We start from the raw sequence: 25876 nt of genomic DNA on the forward strand, positions 1-25876 counted from the left end.
AAAACACTATCGTAGACATGAATCAAGCACTTTGAGGTTGGAGAACCACAGCGTTGACAGCTGTAAAGGAAACTCGATCCATCCAGAAGAGCTGGTTTCCTAACTTCATCCTCGAGTGGCACAGAACACCCTTCCCTTCAAGAGATTTTGGATGAGTTAGTAATTACTACGACAGATATTACACAAGGTTAAGCATGTTAACTGTGGAACAAGCACTAATGCTTGTCCCAGCAACGCTGTCATTGTATGCTAACCTGTCACCGGCTCCAAGGCAGGCATCATAGCCTTATTGGCTCTTCATACACCTTCTGGCAGCTTACCCTGTTACTCTGGCTAGTTGCTGTGTCAGAGAGCACTGGAATATGCTGGAAGGCTTTCTAGAAGGCTTCAGTGTCCTGGGCAGAGGGATCACATTCCATTTCCAAGAAATGCTTCCAGAACAGTGTCTCAAACAATGATCAGGACGAGCAGTCCCAATTCACCGTTTTTGTTTGTTTTTTTGCAAAAGCTGCAGAAGCATTATAGCAAGCCTGTATGTAGTTCATATTAAAAAAAAAGCTCACAGCACTGTCAAGGAGCTGATGAAATTCAGAACACTCTTATTGACCTACTCCTTACAGTTAGTTACAGGTGGTTTTTTTGTAGATTTTTCCTCTCCTTCCTCACCTGCCCCAGCAGTCATAGCACACTACTACAAATACAGAATTTAAGTGGATTTGTCCTGAAGCCCCACCTAAGGGCCTCATGCTGCTCTAGGTTCTTCCAACAGTCCAGTCCCAGCAAATCAAGTGTAAGAAAAATGAGGACTACCCACAGAAGAAGTGGTTTTGTAGCATGATCACCCTATACCGGAGTGTTTCTAGCCAACTGGATGGTAGTTTGGATTTGCAAAGCTCCTTCCCTATACAGGTCTCCATGACAACACATCCAGTAAAGCTCAAGAGGCAACCACAGCAGCACAATTCTGTTGCCTTGGGTGGAATTTTTGTTTGCTTTGCTGCTGGCCTTTTTTGTTTTGGAAGACTTAACACTTTGGGAAAGTCCAGTTCCATTCCAGGACTGGGGTTACTGTCCCAGCACATCCACTCGTGAGGACTTGGAGAATGGTTGTTCCAGGGGTATGGCACAGAGCTGGTCCCCATGCTGTTGGAAATGCCCACGTGCACAGGAGACTGGGCCTCAGGCTTTCAGTATGCACAGAAAAGCTCTCATCTGCCAGAACACATGGCGTTAGAGCTTGTAGAGCAGCATAGCAGATGCAGAAAGCCACGGCTATGTTTTTACAAGCTGTACAGATGCCCTTTGAGACTTGTGCACTATTGAACGAATGCACTTCAGACTGCACTCACATACCCTGCTCCGGCCAAAGCTAATGCAGGAAGACCGCTGACTGGACTCACCCTGACATCTGCCACCCGTTCAGTCCTCATCACTCCTTATTTTGTTTCAGCCTCTTCCAGCCTGAATCCTTCACTTTAAGCATTAGAGCCTCTGCACAATTTCAGCAGCGTGTAATCGCTTCCTGAGCCAGGCGAGCAGGCTAGGAGACACAGGAGAAGCAAAACCATACAGCAAGGCACAGAAGACGACAGATGTGAGTGGAAGCAAATCCAGCCTCAGGAAGAAACCACTGGCCAGCTTCCCCAAAAGCTCTGCACTCCATCAGCAACTGCTACAGAAGGCCTGCTGCTGACACTCATCGGCTAAGTGTCCAGAACAAGCAGCATTTGTTGAAACGCTAAGCCAGATTTTGAGAACAGTAACTGCTTGTGTAGGTACAGGGAATATTTTATCTGAACAAACCCAACTAAATAACCCGTTTCTTAAAGTCAGAGGTAAAACAAACCAAAGCTAATTCCTGCTTCCCCTAAGGGCACAAGTAGCAGCTGATGACCTGTTTGCCCCGCAGTGTAAGAACATGGGAGTGGGAGCAGTCAGCTCAACTTGCATGCTATGAAATAAAAGAGACAGAACCTGCTTTAAATGCAAGTTTCTCCCCCAACCACATTCATTGAGACCAAATACCGACATAGCTACCTTCAAGTTTCAACCCAAACATAGCCTGAGCTGGTTAAACACCTCATTCGCGTTCCTTCATAAGAGGAAGGACACACACTAATTGCTAAACTCTGTTTTAAGATATAGTGTGTATTTCTGATCAACAAGCCCCAAATGCCAACTAGTAATTGCTTCTCTGGACACTGGGGTTGACCCAGACAACTGCACACAGATGCAGCACAACACTGAAGTAAATTTAAGCCACTAAAAAGCAAATGGGATTTAAGACTTGCATTATAAACAGTCAGCTAAAGAAGTCACTTTCATTTAGGGTAGAGGGCTCATCAGTGTTCCTTCCATTTGCTCCGTCATGAGGAGTTAAAGACGACATGGAAAAGTCTTCAAGCTCGTAGTCTTAATAATCCTGCTTATACAGAAAGCTGCACTTTGCTAGATGTCCATTTGAAATCAGAAGTTCTGGCACTCCTTGCTACGTCTGCACTCAGCATCCTTGAACTCTTTTCCCAATGCTCTACAGAAACGACACATCTGTGTCCTTACAAAGTGACCTAAATCCCCCCCAAACACACCCCACTCCACCCACAGTTCAGTCCAGGTCCCCCCAAACCTGAATGGGGAAGCAAGCTGAGGCAGACTACACCAACTTTCACCAATCTGGCTTAAAATCCTGCTGTACCTCCACACCCTGAGGGAGTTCACAGCTTCAAGTAAAAGCTTAAAATAAGTTATCGTGAAAAAATCACTGCACCACACTTAAACACGATGCGTTCTCTCGGAGCTTCACCTAGGAAATCTTCATTAGGCAGAAAGACAAATTATTTAAATGTTTCTCACTTCGATGTAGTGAACCAAGGAGAGTGTAGGCATGTGTGAATTCAATTCCAGAGCATAGAAAAAAAATAGGTTAACCTTCAAGCCTTATTTGGACAAGGTAAAAAAAAATCTGGCACATCCAATGTAAAAAAAAATCAGTAGGTTTAAGTCACAAAATTGTCCTCTCCTTTCTCCAGCAGTCCAACTCCATGCAATTAACTCACAGCAAGACCCACATGAAAGTTACGGGGCTGCTGCAGATCTTAATGCATCACTGCTTCCCTATTGCTGCCTAGCAAATACTGCCAAGTAGCTCATTTTAAGGCCAGAAATAATTAAATGTTTTGAATACTTCAGCTATAAATAGGACTGATGAGCTAAGTTCCAAAGACTTATTGGATATCCAAACAAGATTGGCAGAGGAGAAGGGGGGAGAAAGGCACATTTAACTCTCTCTGCTCCTTCAGGGCAACAGGATGTTAAAGGACAGATCTAGAACTGTTACATAAACTACTAGCAGAGCAAAAAACCTGAAGCTACAGTTCTGCCAGGAAAGGGGAAAAAAATACTTTGATGACCTAGATACCTACGAAGCATCATAACTGATCAGACAATAGGTCTGTCTACTCCTGAAGTGCTTTAAATTGCTTTCTCTGTTGAAGGGTCTGCATGCAGGAGCAGAGAGCTCTCCCACAGCTATGCAAAATACTACGCTGGCATTTTGCATTCTCCATTTAACGGGAGAGAAAGGCTGGAGGGAGGCTTCATTTTAATGAAGAGGTGCAGCAAGTAAGTTAACCTTCAAATTCGGCTATTTTCAGTAAATGCATACAAGCAAGAGCACACCGATGAGCAGATGCTAAGACAGAAGCAGCACAAACTCTGACCCAGCCTCGGAACGTAAGCAGCAAGAAGAATTTTATATAAAAGGACTGCTTTTCCGAAAGCACACCATGAACTTAGAAGGACGTTTCTCCATAGCTACAAGGAAAAACTTGGAGGGTAGAGATAGTGACAAAGCACGCTCCTCATCCTTCCACTCTGCTGAAAAACCACAGCTATTATTAGCATACTCACTGAAGAGCCTAACAGGATCTCTACCCACAATAAGGTTTACCAGTACTTTTCCAGCCCCCTCAAAGAACGCTGCTTTAAAATATGAAGACTAAGGTAGATGGAAGCACTAAAAGGCCTTTTCCTCATCCTTTCTCCCCATGCCCCGAGTTCTTGAGGACAGGAAGCAGAACAGGCCAGATCTGACAGTGCCCTAGATCGCCGTGGACTCCAAAAACAGAGAGTGAAAGCTCTGTGAAGACCGCAGGCTAACTAGACCCCCGCAGGCCATTATAGATATAAAGCAGGTATACTTCTTGCAGTTCAGAGTATTGTTTTATTTAAGGTCGTTGCCCACCCTAGAAGATCCAGCCAGTATTTTCTAATTGTTTTAGCCCGTAACTGCATTTTTATATACTTTGTAGGTACTTCCCACATGTCAGCAACTACTAACTTAGACAGTGACCGGCTATCCCAAACCACGTTTTTGAGTGAGAAGAACAGGGGGATAGGAACAAGGTAAGAGATGCCAACTGCAATTATCCCACGTTTGATCTTTAGATTAGTGGCCAGAATAGCTTTAGTCACCCAGCCACATCTGTAATGTGGCCACAGACTCAAGCAAGTGCTGAGTTTTACTATACAGGGAGACATGCTGGAGGGCAAGTTTTTGTATTCACTTCCAGGATAAACAAGCTGTCAGTCAGGAACATCAACAAGTTTAAGAAAAAGAGCAAGTCAGGAGGCTTTTTTTGGATCAGACCATACTCTGATCTGAAGCCTCCAAGCGAAGTGATCTTCTAGCCTAGCCTTCAGCCTGCATCCAGTTTCCTGCCTCCCCTGAAATACCTGCAGCTTAGACAGCCTCCATCCAGCTTTTCCAGCACTGAACTCTATAATTTTATTAGTTTTCTAGATTTAATTTCAGAGTTAACAGCAGTACAGGGAGAGACTGTGTTTCCATTAAGAAACTGCCTTCTCTAGATCATGTACCTAGCAGAGCTGACACAGTAACTACCTCCAGACATCTTCATGGAGTATTTCAATCCCTCCCTCCTCTCTCTTCCAAGGAAAATGGTTAACCTGGCAGCGTCACTAACACACACACACACACACAATGTGTTTTCCTCAGTCATGCGTCCCTTTCATGTTCACAGAACAGGAAAACACCACGTACAAACAAAACCAGTGCCCAGAACACCACGAAGCAAAACAGGAAGAAGCGAAACATACCACACAAATCACATCTCGGGGATAACTGAAACAAAAACAAAGTCACGCCTTGGCGTGTTCCCTTTATCAGGGCTGAAGGAAGAAATTGTTTTCACAGGGCTACAACGCGAGCAGCTTTCCCCGCAGTCCCTGCTGCTAACCACAGGCAGAAAGAGCCCTGGGCTGCCCCGTCACTATCCCGCAACTAACCCACGACACTCAAGGCAACACCTAACCGAGCCCACACCATTCACGACCCCACACCCGCTCTCCACCATTTCCATGTCTCTGCCAGGCTGAAGTCCCCTGCAAAGACAACAGCTCAAAGTGCATCTTTCCTGCCAACGGGACAGTGCCAGGATCTGCCTCCTCCCTCCCCTGTTGCCTCTCCAAGCCTGCTTCGGCAGCACAGCTGAGGTTTAAGCTCCCCCTCACACAAGGGCTCCCCCACTCCTTCCCATTTCCAGCCCCACGCAGTACCACGCCGCCTTTCCTGCTAATTTTGCAATGCATCCAGCACTGCTGAGAGTCAAGCCAATTAAAAAAAAAACACCAGCAGAAAAAGCAATCCAATACGAATCATTTTCTACAAGCTGTATCAGCTCTGTAAGAGTCCAACAAGCACCAGAGGTGAAGACAGGCAGAGTGGAGCTACGCAGCTGCGTTATCTGAGCCCAGGGCATAGGGTAAGTTCATCTGTACTGCTGAACAGCACACGACTGCTGCCCTCTGCGTTGGCACCACTGTCCCATGTCCAGGCACAAACTTATCTTCAGCAAACAAACACAAGGTGATGTGTTGTGCACCCCGCAGCCTCTGAAACAGCTGTACCAGCACAAACGAGGGGGAGGCACAAGATGCTCGACTCAGCACCGGTGCCAAAAGAAACGTTTGGCTTTGTAACTACAAGCGAGGCAAGCTGGAAAGCTTCTCCAGACCCCCCGAACACACAAGTACAGTTAAGAAGTGTGTTCATGTGGACACTGACTGAGCGATATGTGATAACTCTGCAAAGATGGGTAGACAACTGGGCTGTAACTGGATCAGACGGTGCGTTGCCAAGGATTTGTCTAGATGTGAAAGAGCTCAGATTTAGGTAGGGTTAGCCAGCACACTTGTTAACCTTCACTTAACAAGGTCTCCTTCCTCTGCAAACGCAGGTTAACACCAGTTTTAGTTTTGTCAGGAAGGCGGGCTAGGATGAGTAACTGGCGGGAAGACCTTGAGCTTAGCGCAGGCCCTCCTGCACCAGAGGAGAGTTCCCTTGGACACTCCTACTGAATATACCGTACCTATTCAGAGTTCTCTGCTGAGTCCTGGTTGCAAAAATCACAGCAGTTAATTTGTCACAAGGGCGCTATAAAAACTCTCCCACTTCAGTAGCTCAGTTCCACGCTACAAGCACCTTTGCATCAGTCCAAAGGGCTCAACACTTACCTAATCTTCTTTAACATCATTCACAGCCCTTGTTAATACTGCAGCCTCAAACAGCATTAATAAAAGTCTTCACTTTTTTTTTTTAAACCAGCACTTTCCTGGAACAGCAAATGCCATTGTTACCTGTATGCTAACAGGGGCTGACCAGTCAAGCCTTGTGGAGAGTATAGCGCTGAGAAAAAGAGGGAATAATCCCAAATGTGAGGAGCAGACAGAAGGGGAACAGGTTACTACTGGTATTTACTTCAAGCTCTCAATGCCAGTACATCTAGCCAATCTAACTACTTTTCTGCAGGACAGCACATCCTATGCTTAATCTCCAAGTGCTTTAATAGCCACCTTGCAATTGGGTACAGGAAGAAAATATGCAATTGTCTGAAGACTATGTTTAATCCCCCTGCAGCCAACAGGTTTGTCTTTGTAGACCCCACGCAGTGATCTCAGTCTGTGGATTCAAGAAGTCCTTCTTCCCAGTGTATTGAGGATAAATCTTGGGGTTAAGTCCAACTTTACAAGATGAACCCAAACAAAGATAGCGGTGTACTGCTTTGTAAAGATCACCAAAGCTTAATCTGGTCAGTTCTAGGGCACTACAGAAATGAGAAGTCAACAACAGTTTAGACCAAACAGCTCGGTTTGATATTTGATTAATGAAACGGTGATATGTCTGCAACTCAGAGTACTTACACCGAATGTTATTCTTAGTCTCAGTGTATCACAAGCCAACTTCCAACCTCTTTAAATGTAGTAGACTGCATTTGAAGGGTCTTCCAAATAAGCAGGACCCTCAGTAGCACCTGAAGTTTCCACAAGTAGTTATTCACATCTGCTATCCAAGTGTTCAGACTGAATAGTGTTCATTTTTCTAATAAAAAAAATGAAGCTAAATAGCAGAAGTTGCTTCTTTTAACGCTCCTATCACCATTATTTTATTTGGAAAGGTTCTTCCCCCTTCTAAATTTCATAGCAGGATGTATGATAGATTTCCAATAGCCACTTATTTCTACAGCACTATATTAGATCTAGAAAATACCCCAGTTCTGTGCCCCAACACCCGAAAGCATTACTTACTGCACTTTTCCAAACAATTTCTGTACTAAGAAGTCTGACACAGTGGCGTTTAGAAACATTTCCTTTTAAGTATTTTGTGCTGCACTCCCACTCATATCCCCATGACAAGCTTAAGACTTTGTTGCTTGGAAGATATGTGATAACTGCCTCAAGGGCAGCTTGCAGCCCATGTTTAGAGTCACACTGCTGTCATTACCAAGAACAATCCCTTAGTATTAGTTTAGAACTAAAAAGCAGTTAAGAAAACACTCTCTTAAAAGCAAGATGACTTCTGAAATTATTTTTCTTGTATCGAGAACCGTTAACGTTGTTTTCTACACCAGTATTTTCACTGCTATTCTATGTCCGTGCAATAGCAGTAAAGGAAGCCAAGCTGCTGCCTCCATGCCCAGCAGTTCAAGTGCTTTGAGTGAATGCTCCTCTCCTGAAATCACTACAGTAATGACTTCCATATTAGGCAGAGGATTTACACACACATTCATTTCTCCCAGTTACTTAAGGTTCCCCACGTAGATCACAGCACAGAGATCAAGGTAAACAAGCAGCCATAAGCCAAAGCCAGAAGACCCTTACACCTATCTCAGGGGCTGAAAATGCAGAAAGAGTTGAGGAAGGGAGGGAAATAGGACAACGCATACAAGTTTGCAGGCAGTAGTATCTCAGGATGGGGCTTAAAGACATGGTTAAAATAACCACACTTACTCTTCCACTCAGCAGTATCATCCTGTTCGAGAAGATAAGAGGTGAGAACAACTTTTCCAAGCACGCACAATGTACGAGAATTAGTCCTAACGCGTCAGTACAAGCAGTTAATATAGTCTCCAACAGGCTTCCATACAATTTTCAAACCAAGGAGAAAAAAGCCTTGTTGTCCTGGAATCATTACACAACATATTGCTCAAGAGACACTTCAAATATTTTACCAATACCCACAAAAATTTACAAATCCAACATGACTATATTATGCTCTGACACTAACTACAGACTGGAACCTGATTCTCATCTCACTCAAACAACAACTTGCACAAGACCAAACCAAGTTCTGCTTTCCAGTATCAATTTACTGATAATTATATTCTAAACCCTATGCCTGTAATCTGTACAACATTTTATTAGTTCAAGTCTTCAACTTCGCCACCTTCCAGGTTTTAGGTTTTAGCTTCTATGTCAGTCTTCTAAGAGAAATCTGCCAAGGCTTAAGTAGCACCAAAAAAAATAAAACCACCTTGCCATGCAAAAGTCACGGTCATGTGAGCCCAGAAATACAACTAATTAGTTCATCCTCTACAATGAAAATAAAACTGAAAATACAGCTAGAACAAGAAAAAGTTAGCTATGAACTACATAAATGAGATGTCTCCACTCTTAGCCAAAGTCTATCAGAATATCCTTCATACAGCATACAAGCTGTAAATCAGAGGGCCAGTGACTGAGCTGTAAGCTGAGTCCTTTCTCACAAGGCACTTCGTGCACTCTTACAGCCTTGACAGTTCTTATCCATTCCTGTAGGACGGAGAAGAGCAGGGTGAAAGACTTCTCAAAGTTAGCCTTTCAAGAATCATTTCTGCATTTCGTTTTCAAATGAACTTCTCTTTTGCATTATATTTGCTAAGAAAATAACACATCATTATTTTAGCCTCTTAGCCCTGCTCATGCATTCACCAAGTCATCCTATAACTCATTTACCTGCATTCAGTCGGGGAACTTTTGTCAGACTACCCTGGATGCTGCATGGCTCAGTAATGCCATCTTTGGTGTCAACCATTCTGCTTTAAGTTCTTCCAGCCATTAACAGGAGCCAGCTAGTAACCACTATAAAATTAGCATAGCTATTTTTTCTCTGTTTACTTAATGGGAAAGGGAGAAAAGACTTATTTAGCTTCAGAGATCACACTAAGCACTAAGACCTACTATTCTCACAGCAGAATGTGGAACAAACTAGTCTTGTTACCTTAAGGAGTAACAACCCCATGTAGTAGCAGGGGTTTGCAGTAGCTGACTCCAGGCAAAGCAAATGGATAGCTTCAGGATATGCAAGCACATGAACAACCTGCTATGGAGGCAATTCATTAAGTGAACTTACCATCCATGGTGCTATAATGTCACGCGTATGCTCCCTCCCAGAAGGAAAAGTAAGGGTAAGCTCCTTGCTTTGCTGCAGAGTGAGAACTCCGGTCAGACACCAGCAGGTAGTTACTTGCTCAGCATTACTTTATGCTTTAGGTCACCTCACAGCAACTTGTTTGTACAGCTACAGAAGATAATGGGTGTGATAATGGGCGTAACCTTCAAGTCAACCAAGAATTACCAGTGGGAGAAGGCAGACAGATCTTCAAATTCCCCAGATTTCATTTCAGGTTTGCTAAGTGGACAGTAAAAAGACTTCACAAGCTTAAACACCTTCTGAGTTCCTCAGATTTTTATAGTGAATGTGTTTCAAAACATATCTTTAGTATGCACAGAATCTTGCTTTCCTGGAAATGAATACTACGCAAAGTATATCAGTATCTTTCTGATATAAACAGAAGTTAGAAGCCAGGCAAGTTAGCCATCAATGCCCTGAGAAAATCAGTTCCTATTACATATTAATTTGTTGATAGTAATGACTTGATTAGTGTGCTTACTCTAATGGACAGTACTCATTTCATATCAATCATCTCTTTGCAGCTAACAAAAGTAGCAGACATCAGTCTTAGTGATGTTTTCACATGTATTTCAAACTTGCTCATGAAACATATGTTTGTTCTGGTGTTCATAACAAACCCCCACCCTGCAAATATATTCAGATGTAAATCAACTTTACAGCACTACAACGTCAAAGTCAGCTCGAGGATAAATTAATACTCTTAATGTCAAGAACAACCTTCAGCAAATAAGTAAAGCTGCTTTCATCTTTCCTCCTGGACAGCTCAACATTAAAGTTCAGGTTGCTAGAAGTGTTTTGAGAAATAAACCCACACGTTTTCCAGTAAGAATAAAGTCTTCAGAACCAATGCATGTAATTACTTCTGAAAGTTTCTAGTTGCTCATGAATGACAAACACAGCAAGCCTATGCAGATACCTATAAAATATTTGTGTCTTGTTCACTTTCCATAGTTGAGATTAAAGACAAAACCTTGAAACGCTAACAATTAGTGTAGAAAGTTTGAGATGTTAACGCAGGATTTAGCAAAAAGTTGGAAAACAGCACTCAAACTGGCAAGTTGAAGATCCCATTGTGGGCACAGCACACAGCAAGAACAAGGAAACAAGTCAAACTTAGAAGTTTAAAACTTACCGTTAGAAGACTGCCATATCAGAACCTCAAAAATAATCCCCAGGATGGGGTTTGTTTATAACTACAGTGCAGTAACAAAAAACAACTTCAAACTTTACTTAAAGACAGATTTAAGTGAAACTTGGCAGCTTTCCTTATGAATGTCCTTGGAACAGTTAAAACTTTTTACAGGCTGTGATGAGATGTACAACATTCCACTAATGACAGGCACAAAGTTGAAACAAGTTATAGTGCTGAAATAAAACCTGTGATCTGACTTGTGCTAAAAGACTAACACACCAAGACATGGTTCACTACCAAAGCGAAAACACGAAATCATTTACCTGCACTTCAGTCTGCTCATTACATGTTATCACAGTTGGGCAAACCTCAGAGTTGGAGAGGTTGTGACACTGCCATCAGAAGCTAAGCGCTCTGCTATTGCGGAGAAAAATCCCCATCCCACCTTCTCTCCAACACACCTGCATTTATCCACAGTCTAGCCAGCTCGAGGTAGTGCTCCTATTCTTATTAGGACACGGGGAAAGCACAGACACTTGTGTATCACTGTATCTTGCTCCAGTCAGCAGCGCTTCATTAGCCTAGTCAGTAAGCAAGCATTAATCACAGATATTTAACTGAAACACAGGGACCACAGTCACCACACGGTACCTGAGAAGTATCAGCCCCCCTACGAGATCTGGCTCACGCACTCCAGCCCACCTGACACAAACAAGAGCAGCCTGGCCTCCTGAACAAGGAGAGGGCACCATATTTAAAGGAATGCTTTCAGGATAGTTCCAGCACCGAACAGCTTAACTTGAACCATTTTAGAAGTGTCTTTAAGTTGCCAGCAAGGGAACAACATGAAAAGGGAAGAATCCAGCCTTCCGCAACCCCTCTGCCTGCTTTCAAAAGATTTCCAGTTGAAACACCGGAGAGCTGTGGCTATTATTTAAGGAGGGATTATAACATCATTAGTGACTTTACTGTAAGCTGGAAGAGAACAGCTGTTAAGCAACACTTGGTAATGGTACAAGAGAAGTTATAAGCCTCTCCTGTTACATTCCTTTTCTTGCAACTATTCCAGTCTACCACACTCCTTTATTTCATTATACAGAAAGCTCTTCTGCAGGCAAGCACAGATCATCCGTATCTGTACAGGCAGACCCTGTCAATTAAGCTGTTCCATGCCCAAAATACCTAAGCAACTTAATAGTGACATGCTCTTGTTTCCATCACTAATGATGACATAGCTACCTTAAAGGCCATTTATTACAGGTGTGCTCTGGTGCTTACTCTGGCCCTGAGAAAGTTAAGCAATAATCTAACACTTTATCTAAGATTATTAAACCACGTACTGCTGAGAACAGAGAACTACCAAAGAAAATTAAGCAGTACTAACAGTGGAAGGAGGAAAAATAAGAAACCAATACTCAAGCGTTATACCCTCAGTTTCAACCTCCGGACTGTTTTAAGTCATTAAAGTTGTAGTGCTGCCAAACATACTCAACCATTTCCACACGCTCAGTAGTTTTTGCCTTTTCCTCCCCATAAGAAAGTCAGCAGAGTAGCTGCTCTGCACCTGCCAGTTTACAGCGCTGTTAGACTTCCCAGTTCCTAGCTGGCTCACAGATGAAGCAATTCAAACCAACAACGCCACATGGCATCTGCTAGCTTTTGTTTAACCATGCCCAGTTCAACCACTCTAACAAATTAAGAGTTGTACAGCGATGTGAAAACAGTTCAGCACTAAAACCTGATGCAATTCGGATTGGCGTTTAGACCGGTAGCCTCTCTGCAAGCCCTGGGTCCCCCTTAAAATGGAAGCACGGTGGGTATAGTCGTAAAGACGAAGCTTTTGAGCTACGCTGGTACGATATCCTGGAGAAACGAACTTGTACAAAGATGCATATGCACTTATAAATCTGAAGCGCCTAAGCGATGCTGGCAGGATATCCCGGAGAAATGAACTTGTACGGAGGCGCCGTGCAAACTCCAGCACGCCCGCGGCCGGACGCCCAGCCGGAGAGCCGTCCCCCCGCCGCAGGAGGCTGCATTCCGGGCACCAGCACCGTGCCAGCTCCGCGGGGAGCCTGCCCGCCGCCTCCTTCCCCGCACCGAGGGAGGCGGCCCGGCGGAAAGCAGCTCCCCGGGGCCTGCCCCCCGCTCCCCCAGCGGCACGGAACGAGGTCACCGGCCGCCGGCAAGCGACGAGAGCACCGGAGGACCGCGGCCGCCCCCACCGCGCAGCGGAGCCCCCCTCCCGCCGCCGCCCCCGCCATTTTGAGGAGGGGGGGGAGAGGAGAAAACCCGGGGCCTCCCCCCGCCGACGGGACCGGGACGCGGCCCCGCGCCGCGCCTCGCCACCGGGAGCCGTGGGGGCGGCTCGGTGCCGTTACCGGGCGCCTCTCAGCCCGGCGGGGCCGCCGCGGGGGGGCCGCGTTACCTGCCGGCTCGGGCCGTTGGCGGGCCGGACCCCTGCGCCGCGCCGCGTCCCTGGCCGCCATCTTGTGCGGGTTTAAAATTAACTCGCCGTGACGTCAGAGCTCCGCCGCCGAGACCTCGCGCGGCCGCCGGCGGCGCGCTCAAGGCGCGGGCACGCCGGGTCCTAGCGCCGCACCACCGGCTGGCGGGGAGGGGCGGCGGCGCATGCGCGGTGCGCGCCGCCCGCTGGTGTGAAGGGGGCAGCCATGAAGTAATCCCTCGTACTGTCCCCTCAGGCTCTGCCCCAGCAGCCTTTACAGAATCACAGAATCGTCTAGGTTGGAAGAGACCTCCAAGGTCACCGAGTCCAACCTCTGACCTAACACTAACAAGTTCCCCACTAAACCATATCGCTAAGCTCTACATCTAAACGTCTTTTAAAGACCTCCAGGGACGGTGACTGAACCACTTCCCCGGGCAGCCCATTCCAATGCCTAACAATCCTTTCAGTAAAGAAGTTCTTCCTAATATCCAACCTAAACCTCCCCGGCACAACTTTAGCCCATTCCCCTTCATCCTGTCACCAGGCACGTGGGAGAACAGACTAACCCCCACCTCGCTACAGCCTCCTTTAAGGTACCTGTAGATTAATGTAACCCTACAGAAGGGTGTTAAGCCTGTTATTAAAAACCTGAGCACTCCTGCTCGGTCTGAGTGACTGTCACACCATGGCTTCTTTGGCTGGTCAATGTGAAGTGGGAGCAGCTTTGCAGAAAGCTGGCTCGCCACAGCCACGTACCTGCTGCCTCTCTGTGAAAGTCCTGAGTTACACCACCTTAATCCTGAGACACAGCTTCCGAGTGACAGAACACACAAGTTTTAATAGTTTGGCCTAAATGGAGGTGGAAGGAAAAGTCAGATCAAAAGCCAACGCACTCTCTGTTGTGGCCCCACAATTCTTTCTAAACCTCCTCCAAATCCCTCTTCTGGTAGCACACTGGGCCTTCATAACGTTGGGATCCATCCCCACTCGGTGACAGTCCCTGCCTAAAGGACCTTAACATCCAAAAGAGCCAGCATAACCACAGCAGATAACTGCAGGACGATACAGCAGCCAAACTAATATCATACATTCAGTTATTCCACTTGTAATAGCAAGATATGCAATACTGTAAAACCGTCAAGAAGAATTTTACTGCACTAGACTTAAGTCAGCATAAACAGCAGCAGAATGCCACCGCTTTGTAGAGAAGGGCAGAGAAAAGTGTTGCTATTGGCCTCTTGCAGTTTAATACCCTTGCTTATTTGCGGCAGCTCGCAATGGAAAGTGAGTGCGTCACTGCCCGTCCTTCTAGCCTCATCCCAAGTCAACAGGAAAACTTTCCTTGACATCGGAAAGGACCTAGCGCACACTCTACTTTCCTTATTTTAGGAACTTAGGAAAGGAGGAATTCAGGAATATTTCAGGCATATATAGGAGATCAGGCAATGGAAGTACCTTGAGGTGAAAACACATTGAAAGCCAGAAACCCTAGTAACTATGATGGAGTAAAGATTCAGTATGAAAAGAAGACTCAGTATGAAAACTAAAGAGCTGGGAAGAAAACAACACTAAATAAATTTCCCAGTTCTGTTGCTAGTAAACAACCTTATTTCTGATCAAGTCTGGAACAGTTTACGCGGATAAGCGTTTGAAATACTGCATGTACAGATGGATAGATTTCTACCCCATGCAGTAGGATTTGCTGCTGCTGTAATGTGAGAACAGAAGTCAAGAACTTAGAGGTCAGAAGGCTCAAACTTAATTCTGTCCTGTTCACATGAAGAAAGGAGATGTTTTCTGAGCTGAGGATTTTGCCCCCAAAACATTAACTCCTGGCTGCGAAGGTCCCCATCTCCACTACACTCCCAGCTGCTTGCCACTTTCCTCTGAGGCAGGCTAGCAAAGAGCTGGTGTTAGAACTGCTTAAGCCAAGCATTGACTTGACACTAAAATAAATACTGGATCAGACTAAGATTTTTCACACTTTTCTGTGTAAACCGCTTCTCTATCCCTGTCAATAACCTTTGTGATGCCACTGGGTTTGTTTAATGTGACCTTCAGGACAACAAATCAGCGAGCCCAACACCCACCTGAGTCACACTGAATACCACGCCGGGGCTGGGGAACAGAGCAGTCTCCCATCCTGAAGGGCTGCGGGTCCTGGGATGAGCTGGAGAGGCCTCTACCAGAGGTACTGCACTTACCAGTGTCTCTCCTCATCTGTTCAGGGCTGTAGAGTCCAAACGAACGACAGGGCCAGTCTCACTCTTCCCTCCAAGCTGTGCAGGGCTGCAGGCAGAGCTGGGGACAGCCAGCAGTGAGATAAAGGTGGTTCTTCTGGCAAACCCCCCTGTCCTCAGCAATAAGACATCTCTGGTGCTAGCTCTGGGAGCAGCCGGGGTGAGCTACTACCCGACCAGACACTGCCGAGGCAGCCACGTCACTCAGCCAAGCCTGAGATTTCCTAACAGTCTCCCATTGAGAAATCCACCCAGCTCTCAGGCTTGCTCACAGAGCCAAATGCATGCCCCTCAGAGCTAGGACAAACCCCACAAGGACTCTCATCTTGCTTTTGCCACTGAGAGTCACCCAGACTAGAGAAGACTCTGTAGCAAGCCTTGCTCCCTGCCCACATGCAGAAACACTGTGCTGGGTCCTGCCCAGGCTGGCTGGCATTTGCCTCACCACCTTTGTGAGGACCCCAACCCCACAAACAAGCTTGGTTTCCTGTGCTTTTTTCCCCGCACTGATGTTCACCGCTCCCCACAAGCACCTCTCTCAGATGTGTACATCACACAGGTGATCTCAAACTTGTCACGTCACCAGAGAGTGCTCAGCACAGCCCTGAGCTTGTAGCTACATGCGTGTTTGCTGTGGTGTGTAGCAAGCACATGACTTAAGGTTTGCCCAGGCAAAGCCAAGGCAGGGCTCAGCACATATCCATACCAGGTTGGATACCTTCAGCTCTGCGCGAGCATAGAAATACAGGACACCACCCCTACCTGGGCAAAGCAGCTTACCTGCAGAGAGCTCTGAGGAAGCAGAGAGGCTGTTGGGAACAAAACAGGAGTTGGGAAGAGGAGGAAAAAACAATTTACCAAATCTCCTGAACCTGCAGCTGTCCTGCATGCTTAAAGGAGACACCATTTTAGCTGGCAGCAGCACATGTGCTCAAGAGACACAGAGCAGCCCCTCGCATACCACTCATTTATAGCAAGCTGAGTGGGAGACACGTCCCATCTCCCCCGGTGATGACTCAAGAGCTGCTCCTCTGGGGAGGAAGGATGAAATAACGTTGAATTTTAGCTGTTGGCAGAGCAGCTCAGAGCGTGTTGCTAGGCACCAGCTGCAGGAATTGCCTGCAGGTGCTTTCGCACGAGGGGCTGGGCCAGTTTACTGCCCCCCCAACACAAAACTAGGATTGCAGGCTGAGCGCCAAACACCTTTGAAGCGAGGCATAATCCATTTCCAGCCTGAGAGAGTTGTTGCACAATCTCCCCAGGATTAAGGGGTTTAAATCAAGGGTCTGTGGCACAACCAGGGGAAGGGCTGTGGGAAGGCTCCAGAGCAATGCTCTGCATCGTGATAGTGCTTAGAGAGGCTCTGCTCCCTTCTCTGGGGCGGTAGCAATCCTGCAGGTGCAAATGGAGAGGAAGTCTTCTCCTCTGTCCTGCCTTGTCTTCCCTTATCAGGGTGATTGAAGTTTTCAGAGGATTGAATAACTAAGTGGTTTACTTCTGCTGGGGGAAATGAAGATCTCTAACCAGCTGAAGCTTTCATGTGCAAACATTTACTCAAACTAGCTCCTATCATTTGGCTCTGTATAAACACGGTGCAATCTCCACCTCGCTGTTACGCAAGAGCATAATGAGATGTGGCCACCTCCAAAGCCTGGGCTCGATACTGACTCTTACAGAGGGTGCAGCGCTGCTAACAGAGCGCTAACACACCTGCAACCCCCTGGGCTGCCCACTGCTGAAGGAGATGCCTACAGACAGCATGCTGCCCCTTGCCTTGCCCAGAGGCTGTGTCTGCCTGCAGGTTTGTGACCTGCCCGTGTGCAGGTCAGTGACACCAGCCTGGGAGTGGGGAGTGCGTACACACAGGTCAAATGCCAGCATGATGAAATGTTTTTCCACAAAAGTTTTAAACTGGTTTGTTTTTTTGTTTGGTTGTTTTTTTTTTTTTCACCTGTCCTGGACCTTTCTATGTACCTGGGAGTTCAGGTCGCTTTGGTGGCCTTTCCAATGGCTCCTTGGCCCTGCAAAGCCAACACAAAGACTTATCCACGTGCCTGGACTCTAGCTCCCAAACCTCTTGTCCTAGAAAAAGAGGAATTGCTCCAGCTGTCACTGCAATGCCCATCAAACAGAAATAATCAGTGAACCAGTAGGGCCTCCCCCCAGGGCATGGAGCTGTTCTGCTCTGCTGATAAAAAACAGCGAGGCACTTGGCTCAAGAAAAGGAGAGCCCAGTGGTGCCTACGCGGTGGGCGATACCATGCTTCAGTCCACACTGCTGGTGCTTTTTCAGCATAAAAAGGTCACGTTACCAGAGCCGATTTGGGATGAGGGAAAGTACTCCACCATCACAGGAGCATCGGCATCAATTTAGGGTCTCGTTTGGCAAAAATGCTGAGTAGACGTTTTATTATTTAATGTAGTGCAGTGAGACGGATTACTTAGTGTGCTGCCCTTGGAGCTTAACTGATCTTTCACATCACAAGCTAACTCCTCCTCTCCAGGGCAAAGCACCACTGGGTTGTACTGATTTGAGTAAAGCGGTGCAGCTTTACACCCGGGGAGGGTATTTTGCATTGAGCCCTGCGCAGGCAGACTTGGCTCCCGGTTGTTTGCAGGACTGAATATGATTGCCCCGGTGTACAAAGGGTGCTAATTACACAGCCGAGTTTATTTGCATCCTTCACAGCTACGTGACTGGGGCTCTGCTGGGCGAGATTTACAGGTCCCACAAGGAGGCGGGTGGTTCATTCCCAGGGTTTCACATGGTTTCTTCCAGTGCAGGTCCAGACTAGCTGCGGGAGAGATGAGTTTTGCTTAAAAGAGGGATTCTGCTGTGAGTTCCCACGGCTCAAAAAAAGCTGAGGTGCAGCTCAGCCACAGCCCACCCTGCCCCGCCTGGCTTCTCCCCCAGGTGGGAGAAGATTTGGGCTATCATAGGCTGCCTCACCAAGGACACAGGTAGCAAAGCCCAAGCCTCAAAGATGGGGTAGTCATCAGCAGGAGCTTGTGTGAGACCCCGTGGTGGCAGCGCCTGGGTCTCTGGCGATCAGAGGTTCTTCCACCAGCACCGTGGGCTTAGGAGGGGAAAGGGCTGGCTCCCACATTCTGCCCTGAGCCAGGCTTGGATGTGGGGCACAATCCTTAACAAAGCGATGAAACTGCCTGAATTCAACCTCTGGCATCAAATCAAAGCCCGGGGCTGAGTCTAGACGTGAAGCACCAGACCAGCTCTGCCATCGGCATTTCCAGATTCAGGCCAACCCAGGCCAAGCCTAGGACACAAAGCAGAACGTGCTGCTTAAATCCACCTGGATTAACGTGTGAATTTAATTAGATCGAATCTACTCTCCATAAAAACTAGTTTACCCTCTAGAAAATGGTGTTTAGTCTTTCTCCAAGCCCATTTCAATGTACCTGAGCAGGAGGCCTGCACCACGGCCGTGGGCAATTGCAATGAAACAGGCAGTCGAGTTTTAGCAGTACCCAGAGGATGGGGTGAGAGCAAGGTCCTGTTGCCTTTGGCTTTATGCCAGACTGACGCAGAGGTTGTCCTGCCCCAAAACTCCTCTGTAACGCAGGAGAGAGTGGGGAGGGCAGAGCATGGGCAAGGCACAGTCACAGGGGCTGGTACCTATGGGCCCCAGTCCTGCTCGCCGGCTTGCTCCAACACCACCAAAGTGCACGTGTCCTCGCAGAAGAGCACAGTGCAAGTTTTTTGCTGGGGACTGTTCTTTGAGAGTGTGTCTGGGTCCTCCAGGAAGACAACTTTTCCAGAAGTAAAATGGACTCAGGCGCTGTCCTCACTCTGTGCACCGGGTCAGCCACAAAAGGCCAGTGTGAGAGCGGCTTTCATCACATTGAGGCAGTTTGACAAAAGAAGGCTCCAATGGCTTATCACAGGAAAAAAACATAAGAAGATTTGGAAATAATAGTCAGGGGGCTGTCATCTATTTTGAGCAGATAAGTAACGTTAGCTTTGGAGAAAGAGAAATACAGAGATGAAGCATTTTACTCCTTACCTGATTCTCCCCACCCCGGGTAAATGCATCCTGGCTGTAGTAGAGGGTTAGCTGCCCAAACTCAAATTCGTTGGAGATCCCAGGATTGAGTTACAATCATTTGATCTCAGCTTAAACAGTGGATGAGCACCACAAAGGATAGCTTAAAACATTTGGAAAGGTGTTAAAAGAAAAGCAAGCAGGATTAAACAGCAAAATAGCTGCGTTAAGCCGGAATGCCTCCCTGGATCACACGAAACCGGGCACCGAAGAACCTGCCAGCAGAGACAGATGAGCACACAACGTGCCACAGCTTTGCGGCACTTGGGCGGTGAGGAGTGCAGCGTAAAGGAAAAGCAGGGCAGCCTGCTGTCGGGGCAGGTGAGCTGCGTGTGTGGCACGAGTGATCTGCCCCACAGCAGCCTCCGGGACGGAGCAGAAGGGACCGCAGGGAACCCAGCTCATGGCTCCCGTCTGCTTTGTGAGCAGCGCTGTGGGAAGAGAGGGGCACCGGGGCTGCCACGTGGCTGTCGCTCCAGGTGAGGGGTGCTTGGCATCGTCCCCAGCCCAATTGCTCCCACATCAGCTTTGGCCTCTGGTTCCTGGGCCAGTTCTCAGCATGGTTGAATCTTCTGGGCCTTGGTGCAGGGAGAGGCAGAGCAGGAACAGGCAAAACCAAGAAGCTTGGAGCATCATTCCTCCACCGCCCCGACGCTGTTCTGTGCCTGTCAGTGCAGGATTTGGGGGGCACAACACAAGTGAGGGATAACTCGAGCTTCCTTCGTGCCATCCAGTCATCCCCCACTGTCTCCATTTCCCGTCTACCCTCTGAGCTGAAAACAACAAGAACTCACCCAGCCCTGCGCCAATTTGTTGCTCTCGTGTTGAGCTGCTCTCCCTCACCCTCAGGGGAGCACGGCCACCTGCCAAATATCCTTCTGAGGAAGAAAATACCCAGCTAAAATAGGCTAACTAGCTGTAAATGCATGCTAGAGGAAGGCAACCTCAAGGCAGCAAGGCACGGGCTCACAGCACGGCGCGGCCGCTCCCCAGCTTTGCTCTCGGAGCTTTCCCTGTGCCACCAGCCCAGCCTCTCCCTGGGCTTGGCCTCCATTTCCTAGAACAAATCATCACAGCTCCCTCGAGACACCGCTTGTTTGCAGCCAACATAGATCATCCCTAGCCCTTCCTACAGGGTTCCCGGTGTCCTCCACGTGCCTTTTTCAGCTATTTCGTTCTGCAGCATCTTTGAAATCATTTGTACAGGGCTGTTAACCCAGTCCCAGGTGGGCAGCAGTGCCCAAAATTGGTGACTTGAGAGCGTGACAGTGGTAAGCACTGGTAAGCACTGCGTGGGGGGGCTCATCCCCACCCAGAGAGGTTTGTGTGGGGTGGCCCCAGCCCCAGCTTTATCTTCACCACAGCTTTATGAGATGCAGAGAGCAGCTCCCTGCCGCAAACATCGCGACGCTGGGTTTGCAAAGAGGTCGTGGCGTTGTGAGCCTGGTGCGCCCCTCATCAAAAAGCACCTGGCAACAGGGAACCGCAGGGCAGCAGCGAGGACAGGCCTGATCATGGGATGCCCCAAAGCATGTAACTGCTTTTCCTGCTTCTTGCCCGGGGTACGGCAGTCCCGCAAAGCACAGCCTGTTTTCCAGGCAGCTCCACTGCCAGCTGCAGCCACCTGGCAGGCACAGCGGCCCCGGACGATTATTTAACAGCGGATTGTATAACAGACATTACATTTCTGTCCCTGACCTCAGCCCTGGGACATCTCCCACCCGGAAAACTTCCAGTCTAATCTTTCAGACCTGGGGGGAGCAGCCTTGGGCATCTGACACCATCCCTCAGATGATCAGGGGGGAACCGGCTGGCTCTGGGCTGCCTCGCACACCCCAGATGCATGGGAAGGAGGAGAGGAGGGAACTTAACACCCCACCACAAGCCCAGGGGTGGAGACTGCTGGTTTAGACCCATCTCATCCTGCAATCAATGAAAACCAGGTTCTTCTAAAGCCTTATTTGAACAGATGCAATAAGGAGCTTGTTTCTGAGCTCGGCTTCAGCCTGTCCCAGCTCTTGGTGCCTGCAGGCAGCTCCCCACAGGATGTGTGTGCAGCAGCCGGGCGGATGGAGAGAACCCGCCAGGGCTACCAGGCTGGTCAAGGCCAGGAGTCACCACCTGCAGGGAGCAGTGAAGATATCTGGCTGTTAGTGGAAGGAGAGGGGCTCGGGAGGATTTAGCAAGAGCCCGTGGTTCTTTGGGAGGCAGGTACAGGGAGGATGGGGCCAGTCTTCCCGAGAGGTCAAGACAATATAACATGAGGTGACAGGCAGAGATTGCAGCCCTGCTGGTTCAGGCAGGGCATTAGGAAAACTCCCCCAGAAGGATGGCGCAGCCCTGGGACGCGTGCCCAGAGAGGAGGGGTCTCCATCCTCGACATTTTCAAGCCCTAGCTCCCCAAAGCCCCCGCTGCTCTGCCCCAGCCCTGGCGATAGTCCCGCTCTAAGGGTGGGCTGGATGAGAGACGTCAACAGGCCCCTTCCCACCAGCACTGCTGTCGGTATACCATAGAGCAGGTGGCAAACGTACACAAACCGAGCTGAAAACAGCCTTCTGCCTTTAGCCATACACACCAACTTACATCAAACACTGTTCGTACAACCTCCAAAGGTGTACCTGCTCAGGGATGCAGCCCACAGAGGGGTTTGCAGCAGCCGGAGCCTGAGGTTGCAGTTTACAGCAAAACAGCCCCACAAAAAAAAAAAAAAAAAAAGGTTCAAAAGGCAAAATCTGTTACACAAAATCCATGACTCTTTCCACAGCTGGGCAAGGGAGCCAGCTGCTGCAATGTAATTAAGTCCAACCATTAATCAAGGGGCCTAAAAGGCACGATGCTCTCTGAGGAGCAGGGCACTGCACTACCGAGCCTGAGGTCTGTGCCTGCCGGCTCGAGGAGATGCCTTAGAGGTAGGCAGCACAAGCCATCCATGCTTTCAAAGAAGTGGGGTGGTTCTCTAACGCAGAAAGCTTTTTGGCTGTTTCAAAGCCAAACTGCCCTCTCCCCTTGGGTTAAATCTCAGCTGGAGGAAGCAGCAGCGCCTTGCTAGGAGGGGTTTGATTGTGCAGAGCTGGTTTGTTTCATTTACAGGCCGCGGGGAACCGCTTTAGGGCTGGTCCTTGGGTCTTAAAAGCTTCGTGTACATGCCTGGTGCTTTGCATGGCGAGAAGGTTCAGCGAGTCACAGCTGTCGGAGGGGTCCTGGCACGGGGAAGGTGCAGGACCCGTGCCTCACTCCAGCCAGCAGGAGAAATGTCACCGTGTTCAGCGCCTCGCCTGACCCTCTGGGGACGGGGCTGCTGGCAGCTTCCCTTTGCCTTTCTGCTTACTCCTGTCCCCAGCAAGACAGCTCCAAAGCACCAGGGCAGCTTGTGCAAGAGGCAACGCGGAGCCTGGAGGTGGAGGACTGCTAGAAATGCCAAACTGAGCTTCCCTCCCCCAGGAGTTACAAAATCCATGGCCAAGGTTAAGCACTGTGAAAGACCTCTGGACTGGGGCTGCCTCTTAAGGAGCACGTGCCCTGGCCTGCAAGGAAGGAGCACAGGCAAAAGGAAAACAAAATAAAACACCAAATAAAGCAAATCCAGAAGGAAAGGAGAGCAGGGGAGAGACCAGGCTGAAGGCAGGGAGGGCGATGGCACAACCAGACCAAGGTGCTCAGGTATTCACCACATTACATAGTTGCTGCGTGACTAACACTGTTCACCTTCTGAAACCTGTCTGAAGTCAGTTTCTGTTACCTTTAACGAGGACAGAAACCAACAAGAAGGCAGACACCTTCCCAAAATAACCAACGTGGGTTATGTCACACCCAATTGTTTTCGTTTGGCTATATGCTACCTGGCTCCAACGTTGCAGCTGGCCCTGGTCTTTTCCAGGAGCAAAGGCAGCCCAAAGGAAGCCAGGGAAGGGGCCGGAGCTCGACAGCAAACAGCTGCTGAGACCAAGCCTTGGCCAGGCTCCCGCTGTGACCCAATGCAGCCTCCACCAGCATGCACACTCCTCCCTCGCCAGCCTCTCCCTTCCACAGCCCATCGTGATGATGCAGCCTAATGCCTCTTTGCATTTATTTAACAAATACTCCTCTGAGGTCCCACGCCATTGCATCTGGTCACTGGATCCTTTGCCATTCTGTCCCCCCGTGGAAGTGAACCCATTTGTCTTGCATTTGTTCTTCTTAAGGCAGGCTGACGTTTATCCACTTTCACTGAAGCATCAAGGGCATTTGCACACGTCTGGAAGCATATCAGCTCCCTCAAGGAAAAGGGATGAAATATCCTCCCTCGCCTGGTAGATTAAATTGCTTACACAAGTGGAATCAAATCCAGGTTTCTGGGTTATCTAGTGGAGCTCTTTTGCAATGCTGCTTTTTAGGAGAGGGGTTGCAGAGACGTCTCAACTCACACCCCAGAGCTGGCAAGGCTGCAGCAGAGATTCAGACATGGAGTTTTCCAACGCGGATGTTTCTGGATAACCCAGGGAGAATTCCCAGGGCGAGGATGGGTTTCTGCAGGAACAACTGCACACACCACCCTCTCCAAAGCGTAGCCGTGATCAGCAACGCGTGGGCTTGCTGCCCTTGGCACACTCCTGTGGTCTCTCTTCGCTCACAGATGTCTCGGCAAACTGCCCCGCATGAGCTGGAGTGGCTGTCCTGGCAAATAACAGAGTCCTGACTCAAGCAGCTGGGAGTTCCTGCACACATCTAGCTTCATACATCCCTGTGGTGATACAGCACAGGGACTACAGAAGAGCATCCTGTGACCTCGAGCAGCCTACAAGCACAAAGCAAAGGCAGCATAAAAGCTACCCAAGACAGGGCTTGTGTAAGGTGCTACCATCCCCAGCCCAGCCACCAGCCTTTGGCTGCAGACCCCTGCCCACAGCTGAAGTGCTGGGGAGAGGTGGGTGCACATTCCCCAGCACTGAACTTGGAGCAAAGGGACCCGAATTCCTTGCTGCCACCTGCTGTCCCCTGCCAGCAGGGCAGGGCCCTGCCCCGCTGCCCTCCACAAGGCACCAGAGACCCCAAAGGCTGGCCTGTAGGCCCAGAGACACAAGAACGGGAACTTTCCTTCCTAATCCTCCTGGTCACATGCTCCGAAAGTGCATTTGATGGAGTTGTCAAGTTTGAATCTTGTGTTAAGATTATCACAAAAGGTTGCCAGACCTGAAAAGGGCATTTTATCTGCAATTCCTCAGCCAAAGGAGGCTGACAAGATGCCATACGTGCATATATAATTCAGAAGCAACTTCCAGTCATGTAGATAGCACGGGCTGGGCTGTGCCTAGCACAGAGGGAATTCAGAACTATACACTGAAAGCCATTTTTGCATCTTCTTTATTAAACATGGTACCATTTATTTGTAGGTAGAACTAGAGGCCCTGAAAGCAGCCAGGAGAAGGGTGAGGCACACAAGTCCGTAATGGGAGGCCGGTAGAGAAGTAGCCACAAAATGTCATTGTAGCAACAGCCCCTCCTCCTTCACTGCCCTCCCTTCCTCACTTCTACCAGGTTCCTGGCAGAAATCAGCAAGTCCTCGCCCACACAGCCCATGCAGGGACAGGTTCAGGCTGCGCCTGCTCCCCACACCAGAACGACCAGTCCAGTAGCATTCCCTGAGGTGCCCTGGGCCTCCCTGACCTGAGATAATTGTACTGCCAGGAGGGCAAGCAGCCTGGCTGTGCCTGTGAGGACCAGCGCACTTGTGAAGGTCCAGCAAGCTGCACAGGCGTGCTGAAGGGGCGAGCTGCTCCTTCACTAGCAAACCAGGGAGAACTGGCAGGAAAACTACAGGGATGCCAAAGACCTGGGGACTCCTGTTTTCAAGCCAGGTGAGCCCAAAGCTGGCTAAAAAACACACTGAAAAAAATTCAGTTTTACAGCAGTCAGCGCTCCAGCCACCCATCTGATCAAAACCCAACTGGCTTTGCTCCAAAGTCTTCTCTCCTTTCCATTCCAACAGCACAGACGTGTGTGGCTGTTGTGCACTGACTGCTGGCACAGCCTGGAGCCAGAGGCACGATGGCGTTTCTCTTGGTCAGCCCCCTGCTAGCAGGGCAGATAAGAGCAGTAGTTCCCAGGTGAATGCAGTATCAGCCTCTTGGAAACCCACCGTTTCCTTAGATCTCAGCAGCGAAACTTGCTCTGCCCTTGGAAGGGACACAAAGCAAACACACTTGTTATCAGCTTGGTGTTGGCGCTGCATAGCCCCAGCTACAGAGCTGGCTCAGGGTTAGTGG

At 48.6% G+C, this 25876-nt stretch overlaps 1 protein-coding gene across 11 annotated transcripts in view; it reads right to left on the reverse strand.

The window, feature by feature from the left end:
- The window catches only part of ATL2 (atlastin GTPase 2), a 41170-nt gene extending 24543 nt beyond the window's left edge, over window positions 1-16627 (reverse strand). For 3 of the 11 annotated variants that reach the window (XM_083832165.1, XM_083832159.1, XM_083832164.1), the window contains exons 1-2: window positions 16353-16616; window positions 15423-15633 (exon numbers count right to left, since the gene is read on the reverse strand). In XM_083832165.1, the coding sequence (XP_083688291.1) occupies window positions 15423-15552 (130 nt within the window). In that variant the 5' untranslated portion in view covers window positions 15553-15633; window positions 16353-16616. Of the gene's footprint in view, window positions 1-9688; window positions 10808-13311; window positions 13464-15422; window positions 15634-16352 lie in introns of those variants that run through there. The other 8 variants (XM_083832168.1, XM_083832166.1, XM_083832167.1 and 5 more) reach the window with 6 other exon arrangements.
- Between the last annotated feature and the right edge of the window lie 9249 nt (window positions 16628-25876).

Source organism: Anser anser (assembly GCF_964211835.1).
Source record: "Anser anser genome assembly, chromosome: 3".
NCBI classification, from domain to species: Eukaryota; Metazoa; Chordata; class Aves; order Anseriformes; family Anatidae; genus Anser; species Anser anser.